The sequence below is a fragment of the Rhea americana genome, unplaced genomic scaffold (genome assembly GCF_003343005.1).
Source record: "Rhea americana isolate MKP2758 unplaced genomic scaffold, rheAme1 scaffold_109, whole genome shotgun sequence".
NCBI classification, from domain to species: Eukaryota; Metazoa; Chordata; class Aves; order Rheiformes; family Rheidae; genus Rhea; species Rhea americana.
Genome location: NW_028185139.1, coordinates 1,901,061 through 1,924,348, shown reverse-complemented (window position 1 = coordinate 1,924,348; position 23,288 = coordinate 1,901,061). Strand labels below are relative to the sequence as shown.

The following is a 23,288-nucleotide window of genomic DNA, read 5'->3' as shown; positions in this document are numbered from 1 at the left end:
TTAGTCAAACATTAATTTCCACACTCCAGGGAAGAAAGATAATTTTTTACCTGTCTGTATTTAATTTTCCTGCATTGTTGATACCTTCATCAGTGACACTAACACTAACAGGGCCCAATGTCTACCGCTTCTAAAATTTTATCATCTAGATCTGCTTTTGACATCTTTTTAATGCTTGCAATGCTGGGTGACTTTGTATAAATGGAACTATATTAATGAGAATGCAACATTAGTAGCAGGAAAGAAAAAAATTAATACAGGTATAGTTTTTCTTTAGTTTTTTCTTTGAGTTTGTCCATTGAAGGCTATTAAATATGAAGATACCAATACTGGCACAGGAAAAGGATTCAGAAGAAAATAGTATAAGTAAGTGCCTCAAATTACTTCAGGTCAATTTTAACCATTTATTTCCAGTATCTATTAATTAAACTCTCCTACATTGCACCTTTTCCATTAACTAGTTCTCCATGATCCAGAACTCTTAATTTATTTAAAGAAAAATCAATGAAATGGAGTATATGCAATCATTTAAAAAGATGTAAAAGCTTGTATAAAAATTGTTTCCATTTTTATTTTTAGTTGTATTACTATTTTTTTTATCCGAGATATGTTTACAGACTGATGCAGAATTAAAAATATTTTAAGACAGATTTTCTCTAACAATTAGTCCAAACTCTAATGCTTTGCAGTAGTATTTTTCTTATAAATACAATCTAATTATGATGATTTTTGTAGCCATCTTCAGCACTTCCAGCATTTTTGAGTGACAGCATACTATAAAATTAACAGCTCTGAAAACATCAGATTTATACTTATGAGTTCCAATAGCAGTTTTTCATTAATAGTAAAAGAAGGTATTTGTTGGGGCACAAGGAAAGAGTTATCATGACTCTAGTTACTTCAAAACTCGCTGCAAAAATGAAGTGACTTTTCAGGAAAACTTTGGTCTGTAGGAATCAGAGCATACTGTAAGAATTTTAAAAGATGTTGTGAGTTAGAAGAACACAGACTAAAGTAAAGTCCCAGTAAAAATAAAAGTTATTTAACTTTCTGCTTTCTCCTTGCCTGAAATTGTTCAGTTTTATTTTTGACAGATTTTATTAGCATAGATAAGGCAGGATCTATGGATTTCTTCTCCTTTCTATCCATCTTTGCCATCTCCGCCTCTCCCTTCTTTGCCATCTTATTCTCCTGWCTTCTGCTTGCTTCCTTAAGATCTTCCTGCTTTTGTTCTCTTCGGCGAGCTTTCTCTTCCAAGATCTTTTCTACTGCTTTCGTCTTCTTGAAATTTGGATCTGAAGGATCCAAATTAAATAGTGGGGAAGTGAACATGGCTTGGAATCTTGTATCAGCAACATTAACCTGAAAGCAGAAGGAGAGAGAACCTTATTTTAGGCAACCTTTACATATGRTGGTAAGGCTTTTAAATACAAAACAACACAAAATAAAACAGCAAAATACTGTGAAGAGGTTCAGAGAAGGACAATACTTAATTCTGACTTTTACGTAAATGTAAATGCACTGAACTCTTGAGCTGATTTGGCTGGATGTGCTAAAAAAAAAAAATTGTTTGCTTATCCTTACTGAAATAGCTCCTGTCACAAAAGTCTGAAGAAGGGTGGCAAGTAAACATTTGTACAAATCCTGTGTATGCCTCAATTGGTATAGCAAGAAAAGGTTTGTTGTTGGAGAAAAACAGGCCAGTAGGGAAGCAGCAGTGGATCCTGATCGGAACAAAGTTACCAATGAGTATTTCATGCAATGAGTTGCTCAAGGGTTTGCATAAATACTGTCTTCTCACTTTACAGAATTTGATTTTGACCACCCCCTTCAACCTTGCTATTAGAATATTTCTCTTCTCTGAAAACAGCCTGCAATTCTCTAAAAGCACAGATCAAAGGTTCCTCTCCCTCAGCTAGACTAAGGGAGGAGAATGATATGGAACCTCCAGTTATTTCCTGAAAACAGAATACTAACAAAAATTCTAGTTAGGTGTCAGAATCAGGAGTCCACCATTACCTGGAAGTCATCCTCTAATAATTCTTTCTTTTTCATTAAGAGTTTCTTTTTCTTCTTGCTCAAATTCTGTTGTTCAACAATCTTTTTATAATTAAAGTGTTTTCTGTCATCATCTTCATCGTCCATCATAAGTAGGGCCATTTCAGCCTGTTACAATGGAAGAGGCCAATGTAGACAATGAAATGAGGTTTTTCATGAAAAAGATACTGCTACAGTGTCAGTAAAGTCTATACGATTACAAATACATGCATATAAGTGAGTTGAAATAGGACTGTCAAGGCACTCTTTATTTCAGGCATCTCCTAACTGCTTAGTGCTTAACTGTTCATCCATAACAACATTCTTTTAACATTTTGAGGTATAATATTAAAAACCTCTTTTCCTTATTTCCTCTTTTATTAAATATTAATAAATGCAAATATACACATTCAACTATGCAACATATACTAATAATCTAGCTTGATAATTGTACACTCCAACTTAGAAATCATGAATGTATATAATTTTATAGCAATATTCACACTAAAAAATGAAAACTAAATTGTTAATACATTTACTTAACTTGTTCTGGAAAAGAATGGAAAGCAAACATACAATAACTGGAACAATTCAATCTTCAAGATTAAAAGTCAAACAGCACAAATTTCTAATGCACAAATGTTTCATACTATGCTGATGTTAGAAGTAAATGTTCTGCACTGTCCCAACATGCAAACAAACTGTTATAATTTTAAAGCTAGAGGGATCTATGGGGTCATTATGGTTGCCATGCCCTCACATTTCACTGTAACCCAACTCTATCGAGCTATGTTCAACTATAATATAACTCTTCCAGAAAGTTATCCTGTTTTAATCTGAAAACATCAAGGCACAGATGATCTACCAGTCTTCTTAGGTAATTTATTCTAAAACCTCTCACTAGTAGAAGAGCACAAGTTTACTGTATTGCTGTTTATAACTATCCTATGAAATTATCTAGTTCCACTCAAACATACATAAGTATTTGCAGAATTCAGACAATTCAACATCTTTAATCCTTAACATTTTAAAATGCTTTACCTTCTGGTTTTCAACTTCAGTTTCATCTTCTGCAGCACTTTCAGTTGATTTTGCCTTCTTCCTTAAACCTGAGAGCAAAGATTGCATACACATGGTTTGTTCAAGCTTACACGAGTGCATAATTTACCTACTATGAGCAGAACCTCAAAGCACATCTCTTTCTTGTAGTCAGTATTTAAATGTCAAATGCAGAGGAAAAACTAAAAAATTAAGAAAGATCAGCTAGACTTAAGAGTCATTAAATATTTGCTCACTATTAATTTAAGGAGAGAGCAGTATTCAAATGGCAGAAAGAAATCATTTGGCTAAATGAYTTTTTCTAAACAGTTAGGCAAAAAAAGGTTTTACTGTATTTTTCATACAGCAGTAGACAGGAGTATCATAACAGTCAAGCAGTATCATAACAGGCAAACATGTCTCCAATCCCAAGGTACTTTAAAGACAAATTGGTTTATACACTCATAAATGTAACTAAAGTGTCCTCAGTCCTCAAATCATTCACTTGTTTTACACTAAGTTTTAGTACAGAATGGAACACTGAAATAAATACTTCAGGAGAACAAAAAGCAGATCTGCAACTCTCTTCTCTGTGAAAAATAGAAATCTGCCAGCCAAATGACAAAGTACAACAGATAAAAAATAAAATAGAGAATGAAACTGCTTTTTGAATTAATATACAAGATTAAAAGACTATTGTGCTGTTAGCCAAGCAAGAACAGAATTAGGGGAATAAAAATATAATTTACTCTGTTCAGCATGAATATTCTTCTAATGAAGATTTCTTAATTTCTAAGAACACATTTTAGATAAGAAATGCTAATTAGACAAATGTAATGAATAGTAACAGCATAAAACAGTATTCATAACTTAAAATGAAAAAAGCACCATTTACAAATCCTTTGAAAACAAATTATTCTCTTTGGGAAGCCTGTAGACCTAGATCAAGAAGGAACAGAGAAAGCAGAAGGCTTCCTGACCTGAACCACACACTCTGACCTTTGAGCTTGGAATTACATTCCCAGGCAATTTATTGTAGTCCACTGAGGGTATTCTTAAGGAAGATATTTGGCTCCATTTTATTAAGCCAGATTTGTGCTCAGACTAGAAATACAAATATGCCAAAAAAACTTCAAGTTATATCACTAAGTATACTCTGGAACAGGACACATTTCTTAAAGAACATTTTTTCCTCTCTTGACTACTCTCTTGACTATTTCTAAATGGATTCCAAGCTTGAAACGGATTTCTAGAATAGAACAAAGAAACCACTGCCAYTAAAGACAAACTATCCAGATGCATAATGTCATCAGGTCAAGTACTAAATTGTTAATTTAATGCTTTCAGAAAATGTACAGGAAAAAAATCAGGTTCAAGAATAACTGTTTACCTAACTCATACAATGTTAATTTAATGTGTAGGAGGCAAAAACAAATTTATATAAGACTTCAACAAATTTGAAGTCTTTTCTATCTTCCCAGAATTGGGTAAACCAGTGAAAAAGAAATAGGGCATGAGGATGCTAAGTAGAGACAATGATTCTAGAAGATGAAACTCTTCTCCCTTCTTTCAAAGGCCAGTCCTAAAGCTGTCTTCCCTCTTCTTCCCTTAAATGTTGAACCATAGAAGTAAAGACAGTTTATCTTTAAAATCTGTCACAGGACTTGTGTTGCCTCAACCGCAGGTGAATCAGGGGCCAGCACAATACTAAGCTACTTTCTATGAAAAAAAAACACCAAAAACTAAAGATATATATATTTTTTTAAAAAAAAAACTCTGACTGCTTAGGCAGCTAACATCTTGGGGCCTGAAATCACTCTTTACACTAAAACCTTTTCCCATYCTACTGACAAGCATTTTGTTCTAGAATTGACAAACGCATCATTTTCTCTTTCTTTTTAACATATTCCTAACACATTTCCTCTCCCCATATGCACATTCTGAAGATGCTTTTCCCCCCTTTTGCACACAAGTGTAAAATCTATGGGGAGTCCTCCTCAAGCTGATGCCAAACCCTCAGAGTTTTCAGAATTTACCTGCCACCTAGTCTGATCTGGTCTAGCCCTACTGCAGCAGATGCTTCTCTTCAAAGCTATGCAGAACCAATAGCTGCCACAATCTGGGAGAAAAGCTTCTAGTCTCTGCTGCAAGCTCCCAAAACTGTTTAGCTCTTTCTCAGCTCAGGAATTTTGTTTACCACGTTCATTTTGCACATGAACAACTTTCCAGCACTAACAGCAAAAGACCAATCATCATTTTGAGACTTCAAATTCAGAGATTGACTCAAGTCCAAACACCGTTCTCACGAGGTCTCTCATCTACCTTGTCGAGCACCTTGAAAGTCAGCCTCAAAAGCCTTGCAAAGACACAAAGGAAATGGGCCAGTTATGCAGCTAACCAAGACCTTTAGACTTTCTACACAAATAACCAGATTCTGCTGTTAGCCTCTTTTGTCTCCATAAATAGTCATACTGATACCTTCCATCATTAAAAAGCTATCAGTTTTTTTTACATCTAGTAAATTAGACCATGAGAAAGCATCTAAATGGCAGAGCAGACATTTAGATTTGTAATAACAGTAGTAGGACAGTAAAAAAAAAAAAAAAAGTTCCAATTGGGAAAAAAATTCTTTGTGAAGAATTGTATTTTCTTTGGACAATTATAAAGACATCTAGGAAAAAATCCTCAAAGCCATTTTAAAATATTAGGAAAAAGACGTGCCTTATTCTTGAAGCCTGCTGAATTTCAAGCTGTGTTTGTTATATTTATTATCTAACTTGGTTTAAAACTCAGTTACAGCTCATCTATGCAGAATGTATTTACAGTTTAGTCATAGATGCTAATCTATGCTAAAACCATGCTATACAAAAGCATAAAATTACTGTTAATCACTTTGCCCAGAAATCATTAATTGTTATCCAACCATGATAAAAACCAGAATATTTCTAGCATACAATGAAATTCCAATTTCTTTCCATTTCCTATGGCTCTCACTAGAAAACACATTCACTCCCGCTTTGCTTATATTACTTTTTTCCACAAACTTCAGCTGACATGTAAACAATACTTTTGTCTTCAGCTGCCAAAAAATTAGTCCTGAAAGAATAAGTCAGATATCTAAAATATATCCATCCATGGAAAATTTAAGAATGTTTTTGGCTAACAAAATTCAATTCACATTTGATAGCTACAAGCTCTTTTCCCATTTGGTAGGAAATTCGTGACTAACTCCTCTATCAACAAAAAATCAGTACACTCTTTATTCTGTCAGGAGATGAGATTAGTAAATTACCTAAAGGGTCCAAGGTAATCAGATTTCAAATTGGCATTAAAATCTGTCCATTTCAATTCCATTACAAAACACAATATTGAAAGATGGGATGGTTGCACAGAGAACATTATCCTTGATTAGTAGTGTACATCCACCCACAAAACTGGATTTTTCTTTTCAGCATCGCATGGATTTGTTTGACTTGCAAGTTTCCTTTGTACCTACGCTTTTTACATTATGTTAGTAACAGGGTGTGTAACTGAAAATCTCTTTATTGGAAGTCTTTCCAAACTCTTCAAAAAACATAGCAACTAGYAATAAGATACATTATGTTCCTGTAGGTTGCTTCAAATATGAACTAGTATTAAAGAAAGTATATTTAAGTCCTATACAAGTAAATATATATATATATTATACATACATACACACACACATATATATATTCCTTTTCTTCAAAAAAAAAAGATTTAACAGAAATTATGTTTAATAGATGTAGCTGTTCTGAAGCAATTGACAGATTTCCAAAAGCAGGAGGCTGCTGTCATGTTAATAAGCAATTGCACTACTCAGGTATTCCAACAGTTTAAGTTAAAATAGAGTCATTCTGTAATGCACAGAAGTGTTTTATGAGACCCCCAAGGAAACAGACACACTAAGACTGAAACTTGCCAAGCCAAATTAGAGATTTACAGCTTTTTTTTTAAAAATATATATATATATATATATATATATATATATATATATATATATAAATATAAAAATAGAGTGGCAAGCTATTATTTCCTGACAATACTAAACTAAAATGAGGCTGCTTAAATACAACCTAAAGGCTCATACACATACAGTGGTTTACATTTTAGTCCATGGTACTACTGAAAAACCTTTAGGGATTATGCACATACAAAATTATGTCCAAAGAAAACACTGGTATAAATTTCACAAGTGCTAATTAGCACACGCTTACATCCCACGTCTGCACTCGATGGGCATAACAAGCACAAGGAATTGGCTTTACCATGCCTCTCCTGAGAGGAAGCACTCCACATCGTAAGAATCACTGCCTGCTTTATAAATGGTTTTCTGGAACAGAGACAATTCTAGCAAATACATGCATGAGTAGACTTCTCAGAACTTCTGGTTTTTCTTTCATACCACTGTTCCTCGAATAGGCTGTTTGTCTAACACCTCCTTACAATCTAGCTTCCCTCTAGCTCCTTCAACTTGTCAAAAACTAACTTACACAGACSCATACACGGCACAGGGAACAAGTCAACCTAGCCCACTCCAAAATCCTAACAGCTCTACTGCGTCCTCACTGTTTCCGCTCTGGTCCACCTGAGTCTGCAAACATGACCMGTCATATATTGTTTCAGGATAATTTAACATCATTTGGCAGTCAGTTTAAGGGAAAAATTTCAATCTTTCAGGGAAATTGTTGAAGGCTTATGAAAAATTATGATTATTCAAGTTATTACTGCCTGTACCCTAGATACAAAGCTGGCAGAGATACAGCTTAGTTCAAAGAACATCATAACTCCTTTTCCCCAACTGGATAAGCTAGCTGTGCTTAAAAACAACCCCAGTTATGAGAGAGAGGTTGTTCTGGGTAAATTTGGTGAAAGCCAGACAAGGTTGTAATCATGTAATCATCATTAAAATGTAATCATCATTAAAATCATCATCATTACAAAGTGTAATCATCATTAAAATGTCAACTGACTTGCAGTCAACCACTGTACTCCCCCTTTAAAACTGTTCCAAGGCTCAAAATATTCTGTTTTTCTCCTCCTCAGTAGATCATTAAGTAATCTTGCAAACAAGTTTTACTTGCATAACCTTTATGTCTGTTTTACCATCCCTACGCATGGCAAGACTCCATGCACACCAGAAGTCCATTCCCCATATTATGGGCAGAAAGTTTAAACTGTAGATGGGATCATTCTGTGCTGAGCCCCATCACAACGCAAAGAACTTCTCATATAATGCTGAAGAAACCGATTTTTTAGGATATTTTGCATGAAACATCAAACATTACTATAAGAGTATCTACACTTTTTTGCTAGTAACAAAAATAAGCAGCTGAAGAAATTAAATCTTCCCAATGGTTTCTGAAATATCCTATATGTGACTCACCTATCTACTTGCTAGGAAAGTGAGGCAAAAAACCCAGCATGCACAACACCTTATATTGTGATATTCCCTTTAAAACATGAATAGGATTCATCCTTATTGTTCTATACTTYAAAATAATTAAACATATAGATAAGCTCATTAAGAAACAAATAAGTCCATGTTTTTTCTGAATTATTTACTTTCTCCTAATACAAACAATCAGGGTATAAGCCTATGCTGGCTGGTTTCAAATTAAACCAAGTGAATTCTTTTTAAATGCAACCTGAATGTACACTGCTATACTTGGAAAAAAGAGTTGCGATTATCTGTAAATCTGTTGCTACTTTTTAAAAAAATATACAATTCCATGAGTCATTCTTAGGCTTTGGCTCCTGGAAGGCCAGGAGGTTTCACTTCCTGATTATCCCCACTACAAAACCTTAACCACCAAAGTTGTAGTTAGAACAAATTTGCTATTACCACAGCAAAAGCTAAATTAAATACTGGACCAAGAAGCTTGCAAAAAAGGTATCCTAGAAATCCAAGYCAGACAAGTTATTTCCTAAAATACTACATTTCAAAATAGCTTAACACTGTCTTGATGTTCATATTATCATGCTAAAATGAATTCCTAGACTGAAACTAATAAAGGAAGTCTGCTATCTATTTAGTATTAGATCATCRTAATTCTGAAAACTTAAATAGTTTCTGTTTTCCATTTAAGTAGGCTACGTGCACTAAAGGTCTRTTTAAAGAAAAATAAATCATATATTCAAACTGTAAAAACTTTTTAAACTTTTCAATTAAAAAAATACCATAGATATATTTTAAGCTTATTATTTCACCATTAGGGTTTTTAGGTAGCCAGACTACACTAGTAAAAATGTGTATCAGACGAATAGCAAAGAAAATTAGTTTCTTCTGAAGGACAGCTTTTATAAAGAATTATCAGTGCAGYTGCACTATCAGAAATGTACATACATAAATAAAAAAAGGAGGAAGAAATTCAAAAGGTAAAACAATTTGCCTGAAAAAAAGATCAAGTTCTCATTTGTTTTAAAAATCAAATTTAACCTGGAATTAAAAAAAGGAAACAAAGAAAAAATTGCCTTTTTTTTTTTTTTTTTTAATTGCTAGACAAGAAGTATTTGGTTTTGTTCTCAACCAGGCTATTACCCACATCATCTTACTCTTTGCCATTATCCTTAGGGATAGAGCCACCTACCCTCCCAGACAGCCACCTGAAAACTTGTTTTGCAGATGATGCAAAAACATTTGACCTATTTATTTAACTGACTCAAATTTCAAAGGGGCCCATAATATAGCTGACTTCCCGTATATGTAAAAGGAAACAAACTTCAAAGGCAATGAAGTTCTTTTCCTTTGAAATATTTTGGGGTTAGATGGCTAGCTTGTTGCCAATAGACATCCCCAGAAGTTGACTAAACGATGGTCTCTGATGAAAGCTAGGAGAAATATTTTCTCTACTATTCCATGTACTACAATATGTATCATCACTGCCTGCAATTGTAGGCAAATAACATCTACTTTATCTCATTTTGAACAYGCCATCTCTGCATTTATCCTAGCCTGACTTAATTTCTAAAGCTCATTATTTAAAGACAAGGCACGTTTATTCCAGAAAAGTTACCYGTCTTGACCTACCTATTTTCCCAAACTCTTCAGCAAAGTATGGGTCACTCAGATCGACATCAGATGGAAGTTCATCTCCACTCAATTCTCTCTCAGCAGTAGCCTGTAACAAAACATAAACATTATTTCAATCAACATATAAATTACTACATAAGTTTCCACTGAAATTAAATGTTCCTTCTATTAGTGACTATGAACATGAAAACTGAAATATTAYATGCTAAAATTCATAAAAATAGAACACACTAAAAACTGCAACTAAAGACAAATCAGTAATTTAAGAGCTGCTTCAAAGACTGAACCATAGAAGTTTTTTACGTACCCAAAGAAAGGCAATTTACATACTCAAAGAATCTTTAATAGATGTATCCATAGACTATAAAATGCATCAGCTAACCATATCAACAAATTATAGGATCAAATAAATAATGTTTACAARAAAAGAATGATTTTAAGAGACTATCAGTCACTACATTTGGGAAAACACATTGGAAAGTTCAGTAGATGGTATGGTTTTCAGTCCAAATGTGCCATAAAYTAAGTTCAGGGTGTATATTCAAGAGGAAATCCTTTCTGCTTCACAAGAAGCAGTTTTCAAACTTCAGTGATAAAAATCAAAGCATAGAATGTAGCTCTGTGTACCTAATTATTAGGTAATCACTTTTATTTCCTACAAAGATCAACAATATAGCCTTACTACATAAAGTAACACACACTTCTATTCTTCACTACTTCATTACTCTTTCTGAAGAATGTATACCACTTCTATTTAAAATAAGAACAGTTACATACCATTCTCAGAATGGCATCACTTCCAGCTCAGGAAGTCACAGATCCAAAAGCCACTATGGTACRCTAGGCAAGTTTCATTACATCATTTGCCCTGCTCCTTCCTAGACAAGGCTTCTGACTAAGACAGAACATAGTGTGCAAAAACCCTATGTCTGATAAAGCATCACAGCATTGTTATGTCCTTATTTTATGTTCCACAAAGCTCTTCCAGGGGAAAAACTTGAGTAAGGAGCCCCACTTTATGCTCTGAAATTCAAAAAACATGAACCTGGATTTAGAAGGATAAATTMAATTGCTGAAAGAACTATGAAAACTCTGATTTAATTTATCAGACCAAATCAGAATGTTATGCTAGGAAAAAAAAAGTGCAATTTATTAAATTCGGATCACTCAACTTCTGAAAGATTTAAGAAGCTAYTGATCAAATGCCATTTAAAACTGACTGAAATGGACAGTCTACCTTAAGTTGTAGGAATAACTCTTATAAACATTATTCTGAAACATGAATTYGATTCAGAATAATTTAAGAATTTTGTGAAGTTAGATTAGCAGCTGCAGTAAGGTTTTGTTACTTCACCTATTTCTGCACTTTATCAGCACAGGAGTTAGTCCACTTACAATTAGATTCTGTGCAGAAAGAAAAAACAACAGCAATTTTCACAGTGCTATAGGACCGCTTTGTCATTAGTGCATAGAACTATTTACTATTTTTCTTTTGCAATTTTAAATTTGAGTAGTTCTTCAGGCATATTAATTTTTGGCTGCTCCTGCTTTGGGAAATGAAAGTCTCTACTATTTTAGACCAGAAAATTTCTAAACCACAACTATCATTCTAACGGTAACTTTGCACTGATGAGTTTATTTTAGCAAAAAAGAAAATTCCCAATGCATTCAAAAGTATATCAGAACAGTTAGTTTTTAACTAGACTCATTTATCTTTAAAGTTACAAGTTAAAAATCAACAGATAAATGAATGTTTTGCAAGCATATTATGTACAACCAGTATTACTCTGAACATCCTCTAACTCTGTAGGTTCGATAAGGAACACTCAGTCTTTCCAAATGAATGACCACTTTCCAAATGTGTGAATACACATTCAAATGTGCATTCAAATCTCAAAACAGTGTTGGAAACCACGTAACTTTTTAAAATGTATCCAAGCAAGTAACAACAGCGATTTCAAAAACTGAAAAAAGTGACTGAAGCAAACATTACCTTTCTTTTTTTTTTAAGATTTCGTTTTTCTTTCTTCTTCTCTAAATATTTTTGCCATGGAGTTAGGTTGTCCTTTCCTTCTAACCGGTTTTTGACCATTTCTTCAGCACTTTCTTTGAGGCCTAGATCAAAAAATAGTAAGTTAAGAGATGAAACTGAACTCTATTTTTTTTAAAATCAACTCCCTTTAAAAAGAATACTCTTGTTTTCTTCTTAGCAAGCCAATGAAAACAATACAAACATTGCTTAGAGCAGCATTATTACAAACTGTATCAGTTTACAAGGATGATTTTTCAAATAAAATAATTATCCATCAAGAAACTGTACAACAGTCAGAAGAGTTTACTTATGCAATACCTGATCCCCAACATTCTTGCTGTTCCTCAGAACTGTCTCCTCTGCAGTCATTAGTGTTCAGTCTACAGACACCACTTTTTAAGGATAAAAGTAACACAATAATGCATACACAGCCACCCTTAAGTTTAATGTATCTGACTGTAATTACTTCAGCCTCATCATAAAAGCACTTCAAATAGTGTAGTCATTCCTAATTTTTGTGAGTAGAAAAAAAAAAAAAAAGATAAAAGATTTAGTGAGTTCGTAAAGATTCTGAAAAGTTAAATCATGACCAGAACGTACGACCATCTCCAAAGAGCTGGCTTACACCTCTAACCAATGCTGTCCACTTCATACAGAGTTACTACCGGTTGATACCATATCAGTATGCCTCACGGACACAATTAAAATTGATATATAGCATCTTCTTGATTGAAACTTTGCCTCTGTGATAATACTGTGAGAATGCYGCAGTATCTCTGAAAACTAGTGTATTTTCATCCTTTATTGTAAAGGAGAACAATAMGCTATTATTTTGAAGAATCTAAAGTCAAAATAAAGTTGCAGCTAAAAAGTCCAGAAGAACCCAAATAATAAACCAAAGACTTTCTTGCATYATGTACTACTGTCAGAATATGATATGTATTAAGTCAAAGTAGGCAAGATACTTCCAAGTCATCCAGTCTTTTAATTCTGCTATAACCTTTGGGACAAGAAAGRAAGAATGAAATCTTGTATTTTCACTTTAATTTTAAATGATACAGGAGAAGAGGAAAGCAAACTATCAAGAGGCTTAGGATTTTTCAAATATTTAGGTCATATAGAAAAGCATAAGCTTTCTAGATTTAGGTTGCTTTTTTTTTTTTAATCCAAACTATTGCTATCAGAAAATTACACCCTATTAAAGACAAAAAATAGCATTGTTTTTCCTAGTTTGTATCTAAATAGATGGATAATAAAAGAAAACGCTTTTTAAGCCACAAAAATAGAAATGGCTATTTTTTATCTTAAAATATTTGTAATACTCTGAAATACTGAACAAGTAATATATATGCATTACACAATCTACCTAACTGCTCAGAGCCTTTGATTAATRACATCTATCTTCCTGCTAAATGGCTAGAAGTTTTAATTCACAAAATTATTTTTAAAGCTACTTAGTATCTTATTAGTTTAATATTAGAAAACTATCTTAAACATAACAAACAGTACACTCCTGGCATGACAGGAAACCTGGATTCAATAGTTTCAATGTAAATAGTTGGGGGGTAAGTATTTGTACACAAGAAGTGGATATTAAAGGCACAGACAGCTTGAAACAGATCTAACTCTCAAAGTAACAACAAAAATTATGGAATGTATAAAAGAATGTATTCTGCTATCATTGGGTACCAATTCAAATTGTAATGACTCAAAAGAAAGAAAAAGATGAAGCAAGAGAAAAACAATCCTCTTGCTTGGTTAGCCACGCCAAGTTACCAAAAGTAATTTTCTTATTTAGCAGCTATGTGATCTGAAAGATCAAAAGAGAGGAGCACCATGCTGTCGCTCAGGATTCTGCAAGGAATTGTAACCATTTAGACCATTAACTTAGATCTTCACTTCTTTGGTATCCTTTTGTTACAGGTATGGTCTAAGAGGAGCCCTCAARTTGGCATTTCCTGACCTACCAACAGCTGGAAAAGGTTTGACGGCACACTAGATGCTTTACTGAAAGAAGTTTCTTCTTTACTTTCACAGCATGACACTTTCCTGAGGGTCCTAGAAAAGCATACACCACAGAAACACAATATACTGTCTCTAAATAATTATAGCTTGATGGGATCAAATAGCAAGTTCTGAATGTGTTAGATTTACATTATACTCCATAATTTAACACAGACTGTCACTGCTTCAGAGCCCACCACTTGAAGCTGCACAAGCATGCCCCAACCTTTAATTTAGCGCTCTTGTGAATATCCGATTCTAATAATAGTTTTTCATCACATGATTACCTTTTACCTTTTCCAGAAAACCTTAATCCCATTTAATACAYAGATGACAATTAACATGCAGCTAGTCCATATTTTTTGTGTCACTGCTCAATTTATAGCCAATAATTTTAACCCTACTCTAGAAACAGAATGGGACTTTCTACATGATGTAACATTACAGTATTCAGTGGTGGAAGAACATCACCTTAAAAAAGAATCCATTAAATAACTGCAGTGTCACCATTTTACAGACAGAATATGTAAATCCAGAATGAACACTGAATTTAAAAGCATGCTGCATTTTGGGTGAAAAATTCCACACACTTCACGAAAGCTTTTTCCGAAGTCTTTACRTTATACAGCGTTTACGTGTTACGAGGCCAAGTCCTACCGATTTCAGATGCAGCTTACACATTTTCAGCCCTCCTGCACATTAGATAGAAGGTATCAAGATGGGCATTTACRAAACAAAACTTCACGATGTGAAGAGGTTAACTGACTTGCCTTGCCACACACTGGAGCAGAATTCAGTGGCAGAAAGAGAATCCACTTTCCTGGCAGAACRTAACAGCCTGAGCAATGAAACAAGTTTTTTTCCTCCTACCTTCCTTGCTTCATTCACTATACACTTTTTTAACTTCTGTAACAAATGAGTCAGATATCCTATAGTTAACATGCTCTTTTACAACAGGACTGATAGACCTTTGGAGCCTGTAGGAATCATGTTTCTGTTCTCTCCTCCAAGTCTGACCCTTTCTGTCTCTTCCTAATTATACTCGCTCCAAGTGTCTCTTGTCGGAACCCCTTTCCTAACATCCTAGTCCAGCTTTCACCTAACCAAATCCTAATCTCCTGTTTCTCACACCAGTTTTATTGCTCAGAAGTCACAGCCTGATCTCTTCAGATGTCCTCGACTAGATCGCGTTCTTTGTCCCAACTCCCAGGTTTGGCCAATCCCAGCTCCTCATCATTTCTTCCAGCTCTCCTCAGCAGTGAGGAACCAAAAACAGAGTTCATAACGGAAGAAAATGGGCAGCTTCGTGGACAGTTCTACTTGTCCCTAGAAAAGCAAGCAGAACTAAAAACCTGCAAACACTGATTTCTGTTCATGTGCTTGTCTACACTCCAAAAATAATTCAAAGGCTCAAAAGCTGGTTACAGCATGTCTGAAATTGAAGTGTGGACAAGATCTAAAAGTATTCAATCATGCAWTATATGAAGAAAAGAAACAAGCAAAAAATGAGAAAGCCAGAATTAACAGTAAGTCGCAAACAACTACCACAACAAAACCTGGGTACTAAAACAGCAAACAAATGCAAAGCCATGATAAAGAAAAGGAAGGACATTATATAGGTCCACCATCAATCTGCTCAGTAAGAAATCACCTGATACTACCCAAACAAAYACATGCAATACACCACTTCATCTCCAAAGTCAAGGCAGGCAGATTCACCTGCTTCCCAGACATTGAACTGCTACTGCTTTGGATACTATTTTGCAGTATTTCATGGTTAAAATATATATGTGTATATATACATATGCATACATACATATAGTCAGGTAGCAATCTTGCAGATTCTCTCTGAAGAGAGTAAATACCCGATTAAAAAATATATGTCACATCCCTAGAAAGGGGAAAGGCAGGTGGAGGGAGAAAGCAGAGAAAAAGAGAGAGAGAGAGAGATCAAAATCTCAAAGGAGGTTACAATATTTTTGATTTATTTGCCTGGAAAATGGATTCATTTGATCCATCTGGCACAGAAGGACTTGGAGTGAAATACAGCCCTTTCTTGTGGTATTTGGCAGGCTCATGAAAGGCATTAGAGTTTCTCCAAAGATTAGAATGGCTTAGAAATGACCGTCCAGACCACTTCCCGAGAGTAAGAGTGTATTTAAGTGGTCAGAAGGTCTACAATTGCAGAAGGAAAAAGGAATTGTCTACTTTAGGTAGAATTATTAACTGTCCATAGAAAAGGCTAATTTGTACTACTATCTATATATTTAAAAAAATCAGTACAAACAAATGAATCCCACAAGTTTTATTTAATCCTCACAAATAAGGGCCATGAAGAGGGAGAAAGTAATACATATTAGCATGCAAYTAATCATAGTTTAACTAAAGAATTAAAAGTATGCTAAATAGCACTGTAACAAACCTACGTATATGGCTTCTCAAACAGCTGGGGGCAGGGAGGGAGAGAGGGCAGGTCAGAATTTTTCTTCTCTAAGCAGTTACTTTTGAAAATTTTTCCAAGTTTAACAACTTGCAACTGTCACCCCCCCAAAAAAAAAAAAAAAAAAAAAAAAAAAAAAAAAAAGCTAAAAAGATATTCTTCTATTCTCAGGAAATCTAAACCAGCAAATTAATCTTGCATATATACCTTATCAGGGAAAAATAAATGTTGTAGGTAGCTAAAAGAAGTGGCTGGCAGAAATATTCTGATAACACCAGAATTTCTCACCTCCAAAGACAGAATAAGCCACTGTCAAGACATCCTACCCAACACAGYATAACTCCCTGAAAAAAAACCACCYGGTAGCCTCTCAGGTTTTCCACCCTTTTGTGCCCTTTACCCCTTCACTACCTTTTAGCATACCAAAGTAGAAAAAAMCAAAACAAAACAAATACAACTAACGTTCACTCAGGGAGAGCCTGCAAAAGAGCACACTGAGTATTACCTCTCAAAAGCACCRGCCATCAAGATATGGCACCAAGAGCAGCAGCTAAAATATCGTGCACAAAGCTGCAGTGCCACCTGAGCACGTGCCCCACGGAGCACGTACGTCTCTGGGGAACCCTCTACTCCACACGAGCGTTTGCTTGCTCCGTATAACCGGTTACAACATGCAGTCAGGGTTCTCCACACGCTTTGCAGGGAGATGATTGCCTGCTAGTCTCCTTTGGAAAAAAACAATTTCTCAAGTTTCTTTCACGCCTAGTTAAATATTTACATCTTATTCTTCCCAAAGGATTAACTTTTAAGTTCAGTAAGAAAAACTATATGAAAATGGGCTGAGTATGATCAACAGATTCAACTGCAATCTTCTCCTCCTTCACCGTCTAATGGAGCGTTGGGAGATGGACAAGGATGGATAGTAACTGTTGCTCAAATCAGATATGATTAAGAAAACAGATGGATGCTTAAATGTAACACTGATTTTGTGCCTAAAAGAAACGCACTATAGAGAGTTGGAACTACATCTAATTTATTTTTGCTGGCACTGAGGTTTATTTAAAACTATTATGATTCAAGAATAACTGAATCATTCACAAAGTATGCTTTCTATAACCACGTGTGCCAAAACTCAAATTTTTAAGTTAATTCAAATCTCTGACTTTCAATTAAAAAATTTCCTAGGTTTAACTATTGTAATTCTCTTTATATTAAACATTTGAGCAGGAAAATAACTTTGCAACAAGTGAAGTAGATTAAAGCAGAGCTTGATAATAAAAATATTTTAACAGACAAAAGCTAGTTTTGAAGAAGGAGTCTTAAGAGATTATAACAAAAACTATTTTTTAATTCCGCAAACACTCCAAGCAGAACATAATTAAATTGCTTTGAAATTTAAACGAGCACGTTTGTTTGAGGAAAAATAATGTAATATCTAATGTACTCCTCCTCTGAGAAGGAGGCATAACCTCAGCTGCGTAAACTGCCAGAGTTACAAGCTACTGTTCAGCAAGTGCCGGTTATGGTACACCTTAACAGCTCCCCCCAAAAAACTTCCCTTCTGGGTGTACGGGACCTCTCTCCAAGGAGAGGCCAAAGCATTGCCAGACATTAGATGTGGAAACCCCACGACACTCCACTTCTAACACTTTTATTGTGGATGGAAGCCATGCAGCTCATTAAAAGGATGAAGGAGGCAGAATAGGAACAAGAATCTGAACCCAGATTACAAACTGAACCCAGGTTTCCAAAATCTGAATGTTCTTCTATGCAACAGATTGGGGAGGGGGCATACATCTCTGTATACATCCTTATAACTCAGCTAGCTGCATTCCAGGGGCTAATAACTAATAGTGGTACAGACTGGCTGGTTTAACTAACAGGGGCAAGTGAATTCTTCCACAGTTTCCAGCACTTCTGATGATCTCTGATAATATCATAACTTTTTTAGGGTAAGAAATTAGGAAACACTGACATATACTGCAAAACCACATCAAATGCYATAAACTACCAATGTAAACTTTGTTGTATACATATGCAAATTCAACCTATCACTATACAAACAAACAGAAATTGTGCACAGGCTCTAAACAAAGTCAGTCATTTTTATCAGGATGGTTTTAACATCAGGCCTGTCAGAGTGACATGAAGGACGATGAGTGTTTAGTACATAAACCGCACTCCCTTCCACCCCCTTCTCAAGAAAGATRGGAATATACCAAAAGTTGCAGGAGCTTCCCAAGAAGGTGTGGTAGGGAAGGGGCTGGATTAGATGAAATACGGAACAAAGCCGATTTTCTAAAGTGAAATTCAACTGCAAAGAAACAAGGAACCCCTGTACAAGAGAAATGGATTCCATCTCTACCACWGTTCCTAAATGTTAGTATAATTTACCTGTGCCATGTAAGATAAATTTTTAAGAGCCAGAACSCTTCAGCAAACTTCTTGCTTTCCCTGTGCTACTAAGTATCCTACAGTCACTCTTAAAAAAATTTTGCATTCCCTCCAATGAATGATTTGCCCTGGGTTCTTAACTGTGTCAACAAATTAGGTTGCTGTGAATTTTTAATTCACAGAACTTCCTTCATACAATTTACAAGGTTCYTTCTTACATAGAAGGACAGACTATGTAACAAGTAAAAGAACCTCAAATATATTTTAAAAATCAACACAAAAAATGCCAGCTYTTCAACCTGCTTAAAGAATGCCTGGCCTATCTATCTCTTTTATATAAATACATACAGAACACATTCCTAACAACAAAACTTCACTTCTGCTATGGCTTCCAGCTTTGGTCTGAAAGGTGGCAACAACAAATCTTTGTAAAAATCTTATCATAGCTATTTATGTATGAAATCTCAGCTGCCTTTAATACTCAGTAACACAGTGAATTAAAAGACATTAAAGAAACAACTATAAGAATGCAAATACTGACACAGTGTGGATGGCAGAAGAAAAACATGATGATACCACTTTGCTAGTAGGCACTCATCAGATAACACATGATGTTATTTCCCCTAAAAAGTTTTGGGAGAATTCATGCCAGAAATGATTTGGATTATATAAGCACAATTGAAAATTCACAGCAATTTTAATGCCATTGCATACTTTCAAATACCAATCAAAACCTATAAAATTAATTCATTCAACTCAACCGAATTCATTACAGACCAGAATAGGATTTTTATAAAGAGTATTTTCATTCAACATAAGATCTCCCTGACTGCAGAATAATATTAGTGTAAATCAGATCATTAAATATGCATTCTCTGCTAGAATTAAGATATCCATGGAGAAGGGAATGGATTCTAGTATGGCTCTGGYCTTACTATTTACAGTGATAGATCAGGCTGCATCCTTACACAGCCTCAGTTCCACATATACTGAGACTATATAGCAACTTGCTGCCCCCCAAAAGGGAACGCTGCTCTCTGGGCTGCATAATTCATCCCTTGAGCATTCACCAAATGCTTCTATGAACCTGTCTGGCTGCCTAACTCAACAACAAAAGACCCAGATCTTTTTATTCTGCTCAAGAGTAGTTCTCCATTTGAGCAAGTGAAATGGACTTACAAAGGGATCTAACAAGTGCCAGGGCTGCTACAGGCAGCTAGCATGAGCTCAGGGCCAGCAGCAAGGAAGAGAGGCCACAGCGAAACTTCTCCCTTTTTGATGTAGGGAGTTTTTAAACTGCATTAAATCTCAGGGAAAGAACATACCCATAAACAAAAGATAAAATCACTCTGAATGTCTTTTCTTCATGAAGGAAAAGATAGACGTTTTTCAGATCACTGGATGAGTTCTGCTGGGATGCTATATGGTGAAGTCACYTTTATGACTTTCAGATAAAAACTCAGATGCCACTAGATTGAACAAAATACCCCCTAAAAGTTTTCTTCCCAGTAGYTTTCACTCCTACAAAGTAGCCTCACTTGAAGTTCAGACTTCATTTTTTTCTTCCTTCCCTCAAGTCTTCAGCATTAAGGCAGCAAGATTATAAAGCAATTCTCCTGTAATTTTATGCTGTTTCCAAATCATATCGGTTTTCCTTTCTAAAAGTGTACATATGTCTTCTGTTCTACGATTCTACGGCAAACACATGAACTCTATTCAAAAAAAAAAAATCTACAAAATGATGAATGAAAATGCAAGCACAAGAAAGACTGGCAAAAAACAAACCACAGAGACAACCCTACAGCTGAGAAACTGAGCTCAATCATGTTATTTCTTTGATTTTCCTCACTGTAATCCATCTAGATTTCAATTTATGTGAAAGAAAGGTCAGTTTGTACTACTATAAATCCTGCACCTGGCATTATATCCGTATTAGGAGACTAGTACWGCATATCCTCCAAGTTAGTAAAACAAAATCAAAAACAAACAAACAAACAAAAAAAGCTTACCTGGAACCCATTTAACCTCCATTTCTATATCATCTTCTTCCTGTTTTTTCTCCTTTTCTTGGATGCTTTGTAAAAGTTCTCTGTACTTGGCAATTTGCTCTTCATCATCTTTTTGGCTTTTCTTGGGTTTGTCACCTTCCATTTCATGAGCTACATCACCATCTTAAAAAAAGCAATTAAAGTTATCTGATAACCTCAGCAAAATGACAAATTGAAGTTAATATTTGAAGTTAGTAACACATAAGGCACATAAACAATTTCCAACAAAATATCTCAAAYATTTTCACCTATAATTCCCAGAAAAAGTAACTAATTTTAGAATTTGCATATTTAACAGACGAAATTAAGAAGCACCTAAAAGAACAAAGAAAATTCGTCCAAAGGAAATTGTAGACGATCTTCRTATTTTCAAATTATTAGTTGCAGAGTCCCTCACAGCACAGTAGTACCTAAATCTCAAAAATTAGTTCTGTAGAGCATTTTGAAAACATAAAGTGCTATACTTTAACTCAGCTTGCAACATTCTGTTTCAAGAAGACAGATACTAATTCCTACCCTTAAATTTAGTGATTTGCCAAATTAACAWATGAAGCAAGAGGGGATGATTTTTTTGGGGGGGTGGGATGAAAAACAATTGCAATTTGACTTGTAATAAGCTTTTTTCAGAGAGAAACAGGCTCATAAAGGCCTTAAAGATGCTGCAGCTCCTTGAACAACAGCAAGCTAGGTTTGGGGCAGGGCTTGCTCTTCTTTGGCACACGTGTTTTCTTTCCTCTTTTACCAGCGAGGCTGTGCTCCCTACAGCTGCGTGGACAGTGTAACTGGTACCGGGAAAGCCAGACCTCAGCCACAAGCTGGCACAGAGCAACTTCTGGTCTTTGGCTCGAAGTCAGGTGCGATACTATTTTCTTCTCTTCCAGAGCCCACCACCATACGGTGCTGGTTGTTTCCTGGGACTAGCAGTCTTGACTGTTCGATTAACTGCAGCTGCTTTGGCACTGCCCCCATAGACAGCAGAGATCTCGGAGGGAAGCAGCTGCTCAGGCAGCAGGCAAAAGTCATTCAGTACTGGAGAGCGAGAAGAAAAAGCAGCAACTTTGTTATTTCTTCTTCATGTCGTCACATGAAATAATAAGGCAACTATACTGGATGAGAGCTTAAGGAGCTAAGAAAGACTCCCATGAAACTAGATAAGGAAAGGGCTACTGACATGTATTTATGATTGTTTGTCAGGAGAATCACTTATGAATAAATAAATCTTCTAATACATTCTGCAACCGGTAAAGGACGATTCTTTAGAATATAAAATTAGTATTTCAATATATTATTTTTTCCCCTCACTAAAATCATTTTTTCTAAGAGAAGAAATTTAAATGGTCATGCATATTGTCATACTTTCTAATTTAGAAAAAACATGCATTTCTTCTGTAAAAAATAACAGTTTTACAAATATTCAAATATCACCACCAAAAAATCCATAAAAGCCTTTTCATTCTATAAGCAAATAAAGAACACTTGACAACAGCTGTGAGAAAGAAAAAAGAGCTGAATATGTTCAAGTTTGTTCAGACTTCCAATAATCTTGTTGCTAGCCTTCAAATATCACACTGTAACGCACAACATGAGGAAACACTTTTTGACGGATATCAAGGAAGTCTTCTGCCAATGGCTTGTTCAAAGACGTTTTAGTCCAAAATAATCCTGGTGCATTAAGAGTTGCACCGTAAAAGAAATACAATTAAGAGAAAAAAAGCTGTGTGAAAGAAAAACGTACAAGCAGCTGAAACTTAGCTTGAAAATACAAGTGTATTCTTTATTTTTTAAAAAAGATCAGTAACAGAAATGCTAACACAACTAGAAAAATTAAGGGGAAAAAAACAGTTGACTGAACTCTTGAGACAGGTCAGAAACTTTTAAATACAATGAATGGTCCGCACTTTTTTTCCCCCAAAAAGCTTTAATTCAAAAATCTAATCACAAATGCAGAGGTTCAATATATTAATTGCAGATTGACAACAGTGTCAGTTAAATTGTGATCATGTTCTCATAATCACAGAACATTTAGAAGAAATCGTATTCTTAGTTCAAAAGAAAAGAGCAATGGCTAAGTAGATAACTGTTTTTTTCTTTACTCTTCCTTACAAACTAAAAAATAGAGAAATAATAGCAGTCATCACATTTGAAAACAAACCTTTTGGAAAGCCGAGTTTACTTTAAAGATAGAAAGAAAAAAAAAWCCTACCTCATGATATCAAGGCACACCAGAAAATTTAGCTATTGATC

At 34.9% G+C, this 23,288-nt stretch overlaps 1 protein-coding gene across 3 annotated transcripts in view; it reads right to left on the bottom strand.

Annotated features, from left to right (window-relative positions):
- Positions 1-6: 6 nt before the first annotated feature.
- Positions 7-23,288, bottom strand: part of ESF1 (ESF1 nucleolar pre-rRNA processing protein) — a 38,397-nt gene continuing 15,115 nt past the window's right edge. For all 3 annotated transcript variants that reach the window (XM_085311898.1, XM_085311903.1, XM_085311912.1), the window contains exons 9-14: positions 21,006-21,167; positions 12,120-12,241; positions 10,124-10,214; positions 3,079-3,146; positions 2,020-2,166; positions 7-1,362 (exon numbers count right to left, since the gene is read on the bottom strand). In XM_085311898.1, the coding sequence (XP_085168024.1) occupies positions 1,039-1,362; positions 2,020-2,166; positions 3,079-3,146; positions 10,124-10,214; positions 12,120-12,241; positions 21,006-21,167 (914 nt within the window). In that variant the 3' untranslated portion in view covers positions 7-1,038. The remainder of the gene's footprint in view (positions 1,363-2,019; positions 2,167-3,078; positions 3,147-10,123; positions 10,215-12,119; positions 12,242-21,005; positions 21,168-23,288) is intronic.